This window comes from Plectropomus leopardus, chromosome 2 (assembly GCF_008729295.1).
Source record: "Plectropomus leopardus isolate mb chromosome 2, YSFRI_Pleo_2.0, whole genome shotgun sequence".
NCBI lineage: Eukaryota > Metazoa > Chordata > Actinopteri > Perciformes > Serranidae > Plectropomus > Plectropomus leopardus.
This window is the reverse complement of record NC_056464.1, coordinates 5,848,404-5,860,280: the sequence shown is the minus strand read 5'-3', so window position 1 is coordinate 5,860,280 and position 11,877 is coordinate 5,848,404. Positions and strand designations below refer to the sequence as shown.

General features: G+C 39.5%; 1 protein-coding gene across 1 annotated transcript; it reads left to right on the top strand.

Annotated features, from left to right (window-relative positions):
* The first annotated feature begins 218 nt into the window (after positions 1-218).
* Positions 219-2,274, top strand: avpr2ba (arginine vasopressin receptor 2b, duplicate a). Its single transcript, XM_042496579.1, has 2 exons — positions 219-1,083; positions 2,066-2,274. The coding sequence occupies exons 1-2, from the start codon at positions 219-221 to the stop codon at positions 2,272-2,274; spliced, it is 1,074 nt and encodes a 357-aa protein (XP_042352513.1).
* Positions 2,275-11,877: the final 9,603 nt, after the last annotated feature.

Sequence of the window (11,877 nt, the reverse complement as noted above, 5' to 3'; positions counted from 1 at the left end):
ATATAAAGCCCTCTGCTCTGCTTTACTAACACTAGTTTCAGCCTGCAGACTCCCAGCACCTGTTGATTACTGGAGATTTAACCACTTAAGTCCCACATTTTTCCCCATAGGAACTACATTTTGATAAAATATAAAACTGGACTGCATGTTTACGTTTTCCTTAGTTTTGTAAATGGAATCACCTGGCATGGTTTTATGAGTGTGCTTGCGGTGACAGCATGGCTTTGTTCACTGTAAACGTCAGTAACATCACTTTGGAGAGCGCGCTACCCGGGGATGAGCCGCGAGATGAGCGCTTGGCTCAAGTGGAAATAGCTCTTCTGTCCATCATCTTCATCACTGCAGCAATCCTAAACTTCGGGCTCTTGCTGGTGCTTTGGAAGCGGAGGAAGCAGCTTTCCAGGATGCGCGTCTTCGTTTTCCACCTGTGCGTCGCCGATCTGGTGGTCACTTTCTTCCAAGTTTGTCCGCAGCTCATGTGGGACATTACGGACAGATTCGTGGGGCCAGATATATTGTGTCGCGCTGTGAAGTACCTGCAGGTGGTCGGGATGTTTGCCTCAACGTATATGATTGTAGTGATGACGATAGATCGATACCAAGCCATCTGCAACCCCATGGTGACTTTCCAGAAGCGCAGGGCGCGCTGGAACGGCCCGGTGTGCGCAGCCTGGTGCGTCTCTCTCATCGGCAGCCTCCCGCAGATCTTCATCTTCTCCCGGGTTGAGGTCGCTCCCGGTGTGTACGACTGCTGGGCGCAGTTCATCAAGCCGTGGGGACCGAGAGCGTACGTGACCTGGACCACTCTGGTCATATTCGTCCTACCCATTCTCGTGGTTATCGTGTGCCAGGTGCGCATCTGCCGCACCGTGCACATCAACTTTCACATGAAGACACAGCACGTCGCAGAGCCGGTCAGCAAGCCACTGTCATCCAGGGCCAGCAGCGTAGCTGGGGTGTCCAAGGCGAGAGTGAAGACGGTGAAGATGACCGTGGTGATCGTGCTCGCCTACATCATCTGCTGGACGCCTTTCTTCACCGTGCAGCTCTGGTCTGTCTGGGACATTGAGGCACCCACTCAGAGTAAGATTACAAGAAAACACACTCTCGCTTAAGAATGCAAAGTATAAATGGAAAGAACGATTGGTTATTAACCCCATAACACAAACACACACACACAAAAAAAAGAAATCTTGAATTATTGCTATGTAGGACGAAAAATGGCTTAAGTAGAAATAAATGTATAAATACATACGGAAATAAGTGAATGAAAAAATAGATGTGGGAATAGAAAAATAATTGCTGACAATAAATAGATAAAATGTATATGGATATCGATAAAGAAATATGGAAATGTATGAATAATAAAATACATGAATGTGAAATAGATATTGAAATGAAAAAAATGCTTAAATAAATAAAATAAGAAATTACGAACTAAATGTAAAATAAATATGGATATACATAACTTAATGCTGCAATAAATAAAATGTCAAAATTAATATGGAAATAAATAAATAAATGCCTAATAAATTAATAAATGCTTTAATAAATGTTGAAATAAATATGGGTATAAATAAATTAATGCATTAAAGGATAAATAAATAAATGTTAATTATTAAATTTTAAATTTGAAAGTAATATGAGAACAGATATATGCCCTATACATCAACACATAAATAAAAGAATAAATTAATAATAAATAAATGTTGTAATAAATAAATAAATAGATAAATGCATAAGTAAAAAAGTTGATTATTAAACAGAACCAATACAGAAATAACATAAATAATATGTATGTTTATGTGTGTTTGTATGTTTCTTTCTTTCAGAATTTAGTTTTTCTTTTATATGTTAATTTCTGAATTATTCAATTTAACACAATTTATATTAGTTTTTGATCATTCTTGCTAGAAATGGAAATAAGGATAGATTGAGTTTATTTGATGATCCTCTAAAATGAGAAAATAACTTTAAAATTGTTCCTTCCTTGTAAACAGGTCCAAATATCAGAATAAAATGCACAGTTGATTATTTGCCGTTTTTTTCTCCTCTTTGTTTCCAGCTGCAACCTTCACCATCTTGATGCTGCTGGCCAGTCTGAACAGCTGTGCGAACCCCTGCATCTACCTGCTGTTCAGCGGGAAGCTGCCCAAGACGCTGGTGGCTCTGATGTGTGAGGCTCAGCCCGATATGAAGGAGTCCATCCAGGAGGAGGCTACCATGGTCAGTTCCCTGTACATCAGCCTCAAGAGTTTATCAGACTGCAGATAAAGTGTGAGGACAAACACCACAGCAGAACTAAAAGTCCCTGTTGTATCAGTATATTGCAGTGAGATCACACTGCAGAAATGAACAATATATGAAATACTTTCATGCTGAACCTCATCTGAGTCTTTACGGGGATATTACAATGACAAAAGCAGTTGCTATAAATTCACTATTGCATAACATGGTGACACTTTTGATCAAGGCACACATGTTCAACATTTACTTGCTTTTTAGCATGCATGTTAGTAGCATATTGGATCTTTATTAGTCATTATAAAGACCTTATTAATGCCTTATTCTGCATGACCATATTCTACAACAATTAGGACATTGTTTTACCTCAGTCACCTTAGAATTTCTGCTTGTTGAGAGTAAGTAGGGACGTTGTTGCACACGACCTATGATCTTAATATGTTTCCCTCCTCATTTGGACACTTACAACGGACTGTTGGCTGTTGCTTTATAATTTTTCATGTTTCTGGATGGTTCTGATGATCCATTGTTGCTGGTTGAGGAATGATCAAACTGTCCACACATGACATGGCAGCGCTGCTCTGCAGTTGGCTCCAGTCAGCCAACACGTTCTCATCCCAAGTCATCCCTTATTGCCACTTTGCAGTGGACTTCCACGTCAACATATTTTGCTCTAGGTTCCCTTCTGCATCTACTGATTACATTCCAGGATGCCGCTACCGTAATGTCAACAAATGCTCATGGTGGGATTACGCTACACGTGGTTATGTTTCGACAACAAATACGCATTGCAACCAATGCTGGGATGTAAACAAACGTACATGCTAGCACGGGTGGTAAGGTTTCATCACATTCTTCACATCACATATAAATAGGAAGCAAAAGCATGAAAGTCATGAGTTTGTTTGATCCATCCACCGCCCCTTCCACCCGCCCTCTACGGACCGTCATGCTTCTTATATTACGTCATTACCGGCAGCGTTTCCACCTGATGCTGTATCATGCAGACACGACAGTTTCCATCTGGCTGTATCATGCTGCAGTGGCAGGTGCCGTACACCTATCTGGTGGAGTATAACAATATTGCGAATGGTTTTGTAAGGCCACGTTCTCAGCTGACAATGTCCAGCGGCGTATCATGCAGACATGAAAGATGGCATTTGGTGTCGGAATCTTACGCCAAAAGCACTCCAAAAGCATTGTCCAACCCCTGTGCGATGGCTAGCAAGATGCTGGTTCATCTGGTGTCCATCTTCACCTCGATGTTAACTGATGTTTACATTTTAAACCTCGTCCTGGCTAGCTAGTGTAAGTCAACAGGAGAAGTTTACAGACTGGTGAGTTGGTTTTCACATCCCGATGAGTGACTCTAAATGATACATCACTACCGTCCAAAGCCAACCACAAAAAGCACCACTTACATTTGCAGACAGAAAGGTGTAACATCTGTGCCGACATCATAGAGATTGGGAGAAAACTCTTAGGAATGACTAAATGTTTTGCAGTGGCTAATAAAGAGCCAATATGCTACTGATAGAGCTACACATGCTAGCAAACTTCTAGTTAATGTTGAATATGTGTACATTAACATAACGTGTTACCAGATTCATAATTAGTTATTTGGTTGTAGAGATGGCGGTCTGTTAATTGGTCGATCCACCACTTTGGTCCAGCCAAAAAAAATTCAACAATGACTGGATGAATTGCCATGACATTTTTTACAGACATGCGTTTTCTCAAGTGGATTAATATTTTAGACAGATATGAAAACTTGACTTTTCCTATAGTACTACCAGCAGGTCAAAGCTTTCACTTATACAGTGAGATATTACATCTACTAGATGATTTGGCACAAAATGTATGTACATACATCCATGGTTCCTGGAGGATGAATTTTGATCCCTAGACATTTCTTTAGTGCCACCATGATGTTGATAATTTGAATTTGAATTAAATTGTTAATTTCTTTGGTTATTGATTAAATACCTGCAAAACACAGGCATATTCTGTGTTTAGTCCTAATTAGCATGCTAACACACTGAACTAAGATGGTGATTATGGTATGGTATGGCAGCCACAGCACAATATCGATCAGGTTATTGAAAGACATTACTTTTAACAGGAATCCTAAAATATTTGCATTAAATTTTGAGGCTATATTTCATTGCATGTGGTGTTTCTTGTCAAAGAGGTCTATGTAACAGTTGAACTTGTGAAATGATTCTCAAATTTTCAGAAATTCATCTATCTGCTGTGATCTGGCAGTGTTTCACAAAGTTTTCAAATATAAATGTGGTTTATCTTGTATATATGAAATATTTCATATGTATTGTTTGTCCTTTAAATGTAATTATTGAGTCTACTTTACATCTATTTATGACTATGTGTTGATGTCTGTTATTTGTTGGTTGAAATACAGTCATCCTCAAAATTATTCAGACCCTTGCTAATTCTTGTGATTTTTTCATTTAGTGATGAAATGAATGCATGTTTTCAAATTTGTGTATCAGTTATATGTGACCAACAATTGAAAGAATGACAACAATACAAAATTCAAAAAAATATTTATTTCTGGGGTATTTTATTAATGGAGTCCCAAAAAATGCCATGTTCAACATTATTCATACCCCTGACAATATTTCAACAAAAATGTGCCAGATGTGGTAATTTTTGTCCAGTAGTTACTTCAAGATGTCACAATGGAATAAAAGCCTTTATTTAACATTGTTGGCCAAATGTTAAAGCGAAAAAAGACATCTTTCCAGAAGAGTATAAATAGGGGAAAAGTGTTGAGGTCATTCTCAATTTCTGGTCATGGAGCTCAGCGAGGACCTACATCAGCGTCTTGTTCGTACCCACAGTGAAGGAAAGGGTTACAAGGCCATTTCCAAGCAGTATGATGTCCCTGTTTCAACCGTCCAGAGCATCATCAACAAGCACAAGAGGTTCAACACTGTTAAAAACCTCAGTGGGCGTGGCCGGAAGCGTAAGGTGCCCCCCAAACTTGCTAGGAAAATCTGCCGAGAGGTCAACACACAACCCACAGACCACAACCAAGGCCCTAATTGAAACGCTTGACCAGGCAGGGACAAAGGTGTCACAGCCCACCATTGAGCGAGTCTTGCACACAGGAGGTCTCCATGCACGTAAACCTCGGAAGACGCCGCTGCTCAGTAAGAAACATCTGGTAGCTCGCCTGGCCTTTGGTAGAGGTCATCTGAAGCAAGATCCCAGCTTTTGGTCAACCATCCTGTGGTCTGATGAGACAAAGTTGGAGTTATTTGGCCATATGGATGCTCAATATGTCTGGAGGAAGAAAGGAGAAGCCTATAGGCCAAAGAACACTGTGCCCACTGTCAAGTATGGTGGTGGAAGCATAATGCTATGGGGATGTTTCTCCTCCAGTGGCACAGGGAATCTCGTCAAGGTCCAAGGTATCATGAAAAAGGAGGATTACATCAGGATACTTGATGAAAATGTGAAGGAATCTGCTGTGAAACTCCAGCTTGGCCACAACTGGACGTACCAGCGAGACAATGATCCTAAACACACTACCAAGGTAGTGAAGAAATGGTTCAAGGACAATGATGTCAGTGTCCTGGAATGGCCAAGTCAAAGTCCTGACCTGAATCCCATTGAGAACTTGTGGCATCACTTGAAGACCAGAGTGATGGCGAGGAAACCAACCAACCTGACCCAGCTTGAGGCATTCGCCAAGGAAGAGTGCCAACATCCCACAGGAGACATGCAGGAAGCTTGTGGACACGTACAAGAATCGTCTAGAAGCAGTCATAAAGAATAAAGGCTATGCCATTGACTATTAAATAAAGACAATGGACTAGGGTATGAATAATTTTGAACATGGCATTTTTTGGGACTCCATTAATAAAATACCCCAGAAATAAATATTTTTTTGAATTTTGTATTGTTGTCATTCTTTCAATTGTTGGTCACATATAACTGATACACAAATTTGAAAACATGCATTCATTTCATCACTAAATGAAAAAATCACAAGAATTAGCAAGGGTCTGAATAATTTTGAGGACGACTGTAGTTATCACACAACAGATGGCTCTGTGTTTGTGAAATGACTTCAAATATGCAGCAAGATGCTAAGTGATCAATGTTACAACATGTTTACATTTTTCCAGACCTTTTTTCTCTCAACCCCTACGGAGTGATGATTTCTGAGATGGTGCCAAATAAACTGACTTTTCACGTCTGTTTTCTTTCTTCTCTGCAGCACTGTCTTGCTGAGATAAATGTCCCTTTGGATTTTAAGTCGAAATCCTTATTTGCATTCTTGAAAGGGCTCAGACACACAGACTTCTGTTTTGTCTAATTTTTATCTTATTTTTCTGCAGTATGAGCCATTCTTGGCATATTTCTGTCACTGCGTTATTACATTTTATTACATTTCTGTAAAGCAGCTTTCACTAAGCTGAAAAGAGAAATCCACCAGAATTCTCCCTGTAATGAATGGTTTGATTTGATCTATATCAGAAACTTTATACTTTATCAGAAAGAAAGAAAAAGAAAACTGCAGTTCCTCGAATGGCCACTTGAGGCTGGCCCAGAAATCCCCATAGATCCGCATGTTAAAAAAACAAAACAAACAAATTGACAGAAGAAATAAACATGTTTACAGCCTGGTACGATATAAAACAAAAGTATACCCAGTCAAAAAAAAAAAAAAACAGGTAAATAAAGTATAACCTAACAGTGTAACAGTAAAGCTAGAGTGCTACACTAAAGACTTCCCTTTACTGGATGTCCTGTTGCCCATGACTGTCCAACCTGGTCTCATTCCTGACTCATCAAATACAGACATTTAGTCAGTGATGCACAGAGGTACCCCTTAGTGGCGGTATGAGATGACTCATGAGTCATATTTTGATGTGATGGGCCACTGATCAAGCGTTGGTATTTGATGAGTTGGGAGTGTGTTGTGTTGTGAATGTGTTTGTCTGTCTTGCCACAGATTTTCATGAATATCACATCACACCTGATATATTTTCCAAGGGAAAAATCATTTTGCATGCCAAAACCATCCGCTGTAATTTTCTGCTGGGATCCATCACAAGCAACATCCACTGAGTCAAGCAGAGACATTTGGTCATGGGACCAATGATCATAAACCTTCCAGGAAAAAAAACTCTGGATTCAGGTGAATATGGTAGAAAGGACACAGATAACATCCTTGGTTGATGGCAAACTATTCCCATTGTATGTTGAAAGCTTACGTCATCCCACACAATCAAAAAACAAAAACAAACCTCTTTCATGCTCAGGGTTAAGATCTCTGAAGATGGTGTGCAAGGGACGTCAGGAGTTTCTGAGTGTTACATGGGCAAATCGTGGGGATATGTGTGCTCACACTTTTCTCAGATATTAAAGCACACATAGGGATATTGCCTTTGCATTGACCTCGATGGCCTTTAGCATTTAAGCCATGCCTCTATCCTTTGGCCAGCACCTTCCATCTGCACCCAATAACAACCCAACCAATTTTCCTCCCTTGAGTCTTTGAGTGCCTCAAAGACAAGTGTAAAATGAGCCAGAGACTTGAGATTGAGTATAATATCTGTCTAAAATGGTATTCTTCTTTAAAGAGAATCCACTTCAGCTATGATGAATACAACGAGTAATCACATGGCATTATGGATTTCTTCCTGCTTTTTCTGAATGCATTGTTGTTTTCTTAGCTCTCTTCTAACAGCAGAGGTGTTAACCTCAAAGGTTGTTGCGGCGCATTGACTGAATAAATGTGCAGTAAGTGAGGTGTTTGCTGTTGATGACTAACAATGGCCATATAGTACATGTGTAGGTGGATGAAAAGGTCTAGAGGCAGGAAGCAGCTTGTGTTCACATTCAAAGCCTGTCAGCTGTGACTACAATTTATGTGTCACTGCTCTCCACATAAAAGCCAATTGTGCAGAGTGTATACGTGCTTTTCAATTAACAACCCATCACTTTTCATTTATCCATATATCAGAGGAATTGCAGAAGTGTAGACTCCTGCCACTGTCAGGGGTAGAAACATTCACTGAATTATTAGATACCTACCTGTTGATCCAAAGCACATTGACATGACAGAAGCATGAAGTAAATTATTTAATTCATGCATGCAAGTCACTTAGTCAGATGACGATCAAATAGCTTAACCTGCTTGGTATTCTGTTTTCATTTTCCTTGATTAAGACGATCTGCTTGTGGCTCTTCACATTTAAAACAAAACAAAACAAAACAAAACAAAACAAAACAAAACAAAACTCTTGAAGGTAGGAGGGTAACATAGTAAATTCATGAAACCATCTGATTAATTGAAGAATTTCAATAGTTAATCGCTGCTAATCACATCTTTTCAGTTTTATTATTCTGCATTTCAAAACAGTTTGGTAAGAACTGATTTTCCTTCTCAATTTGTTCTTCAAGACTATCTTGATTAGGAATCAAATGAGACCAAAAAACTGGACTAGTATAAAGTGGGCATGTCTGTAAAGGGTATGCAGAGAACTCATTTTCATTCAGATAACTTTAGGTCAAGGGACCCCTGTGAAATAGCCATGCCATTTTTCCAAAGCCAAACTTTAGCCTAAATTTGGAGCATTATTCAGTCCCCTTTCTTAAAAATTAACATGAGATTGTTGGTACCATTGGACTTCTCAGGTCTTTTAGTGTCATCAGTGTAGCTTTAAAACTCAGCCCAATACAGCCTTGTAAAGATGACAATATCCCTGGTGATTATTGGGATTAAACATGTAATGTACGGAACTTATTCACGTTGCGATTGAAGCATTAACACTGACAGCTCTACATACATATATACATATAAAATGCACATGAAGAGAACATGTTGATCATTGTCTGTGAACTGTATGTCATGCAGAGAAAGCGTTCATTAGGATCCCATGAATAGACAAACAGAATGTGTATTGAAATGCTGTGAAACATGGCACATTTCAATCATTCTATCCTATGATTATGCATATTTCACATTCCCTGTTTATGTTTCGTCGCTCCTGGTTTCAAAGGGTTAAAAAGTAAATGTCATTATAGTGTGTGGTGGTAACAAATTATCTATTTATTGTTTTAACGGTGGGGGTGTTATTGTTATATGTGTTTTATGCTGTTGTCCCGTTTCCCTCATCTTCCAGTTGTGCTGCATTACCTAACGAGCTGCACTGCACGTGGCTGGGGAAGGAGGTGCTGTTATGGTCAGAGATCCACAGAGATCCAAAATCTAGGTCCCAGGTTTCTTTGCTAATCAGGAGCTATTGTGTGCAGCTGTGATTTTCTCCTCAGCTGCTGCAATCAGCCTGCTGTGAGGTTATACAGGGAGGCTTCCTGCTTAGTTGGTTGTGTCCCTGCGCTCCAATACCCATACTACAATACTATTTAGTATGGCAGAAAAAGATTTGGTATGACCCAATACGAAGTATGTAAAATGCAGTATGCCAAAAATACCAGGATGTCCTACTATATCTGGCCACGTCTTGCAGTATGCAGGCCAGCATGGTTTCCTGGCTATTCCGACCCACAATCCTCTGCAAAGCAGATGTTACGTCACATAGGTCACGTGCGACGCGCAAATATAAACAAAGCTGCAAGAGCACAAACATTTGACAGCTCACTGACAGATGATAACTGGTGTGACAGAATGACAGACATCACAATGACAGATGACAGCACATTCAAGTGTAAGTACTAATAATATGTCTCGCGACTCGTGTGTACAATAAATATCGTAATATACTATCGCTGCATGAAGCTAAATGGATAAATGAGTGAAAAAACACCAACCAATATTTGAACTAAAGCTACCTTAGAATGGCTTAGAAAACACTGTCGCTTAACTTTACCACAGGATCAGACTACTAGTTTACTGACCTTACCTCTCATATTCCTCTGGAGAACTTTGATGACAAAGTGATTTGTGCTGTTAGGGTCCGATGAAGATACAGAAAAGCTAATAAGCTGGAGAACGGAGAAGGAAGACCTCTTCACAGGGAAGAGAAGTGCTGCCATCAAAGGCTTAGAGTGAGTATAACATTTAAGTCCATATGCCAAAATTTCATTTCTTGCACATTTGTCTTCGCACTCTACCATGTTAAATAGTTTAAGTGTTCTTTATAGGACCTCATATGTCCTCACCCGTTCTACTGTATGACTGTACTGGACTGTCTACTGTAATTGTTGTATCTAATGTTCATTTTGTTGTGAATAGCAAAAAGGGAGCCACAAACCATCTTTGTCATAGCTGGGCATATTATAATTAATCTCTGTCCCTGTAGGAAGTTTGTGGAAGAGAATGGACTTTAAGGAAGCATCCAGGTGGCCTGGAAGAAGAAAAATTGGGAAAACCTAAAGCACAAATACAAGGTCTGTTACAGGAAGTTTGTGTATGCTTTTGATTTCCTATGCTGAACTAACATGAACCTCTCGTCTTATCTAATTTGGAGGACTTGAAGACTCCCAAAACAGGGATCAGCACAGAGGGAGGGGAGGCTACAGGAGTTTCATGGAAATATTATGGGGTGATGGATGCTGCATCGGGCCGAAAGCCATCCATCACCCCACCAGTGCTGATATCCTCAAAAAGTCTGGAGGCAGCTGTAGTGTCGACTCCACCCCCCTCTATTGCTGACATCCCACAGGACAGGTCAAGAGCAAGAAAGAGGAGAAAGGAGGACAGCCACATAATGGACCATTGACTAGAGATGGAGAGAAGTGAGGAAAGGAGGGAAAGAGAACAGCTGGCCAAAGAGGAGCAGAGATATGAGGAAACACAAAGGAGAGAGGAGGAGGCCATTGCCAGAGAGGACAGGAGAGACAAAAAAGTCCTAACATTGCTGGAAGCACTGCTACATCACAAGTAGTTATGTGTTTCTGGTTTTATATAACAGTTGTTGGATTTGTGTTTACCCCTTTAAGTATGGTTGATCAACTGTAACAGTTGTATTTGTGTTTGTGCCCTAATGTACTCTTTACTCAACTGAAACAGTTAATATATTTCTGTTTATATAAATAAACATTCATTGAACAGCTTAACTTACCAATTCTTAAGTGCTTCATTATAGCCCATCAGTGAAATACTGTACACGGTGTACTGAGTGCTGAATAAATGACAAGGTAGCTTGGCTTCCATTGGACTTTAAATGGTCATCATTCTTTCCTTGTCTGACCGTCCTTATTGTGTATATATGTCCTCTTTGTCTTTTCAGACATTCCCCTCTGATGCCGCGATTCCAGTGTTCTCTCCTTGACATGACGTCCAAGATACACGGGAAACCAGTACCACGTACTCAAGGGATAACACAATACATAAGCCATAACTTATTACTTACATAGCCATAACATCTTACTTATTAGATGTTTTATATATGATATAGGTTACACATAATGCAAAGTGATGGCTTAAGAAAATGAGGCTAACAGGATATATAATACATATCATAACATCAGTGTTGGGCAAATTAGTGTCAGAATGATATAAATTACATATTACTAGTTAGCTTTATTGTAAAGTAATATTAAATGTTACAATATTACTGTCTGTGTAGAGTAACAAATTAACAAATTATTTACAAATTAATTCATGTCAAACAAATTAATTAACAAATTACTTCT

What these genes read in the sequence shown, in the direction of transcription:
- avpr2ba (XM_042496579.1), top strand. Translation starts at nt 219, where the DNA reads ATGGCTTTGTTCACTGTAAACGTCAGTAACATCACTTTGGAGAGCGCG. An exon ending in CATTGAGGCACCCACTCAGA is followed by an intron (nt 1,084 to 2,065) that starts GTAAGATTACAA and finishes CTTTGTTTCCAG; the next exon opens with CTGCAACCTTCACCATCTTG.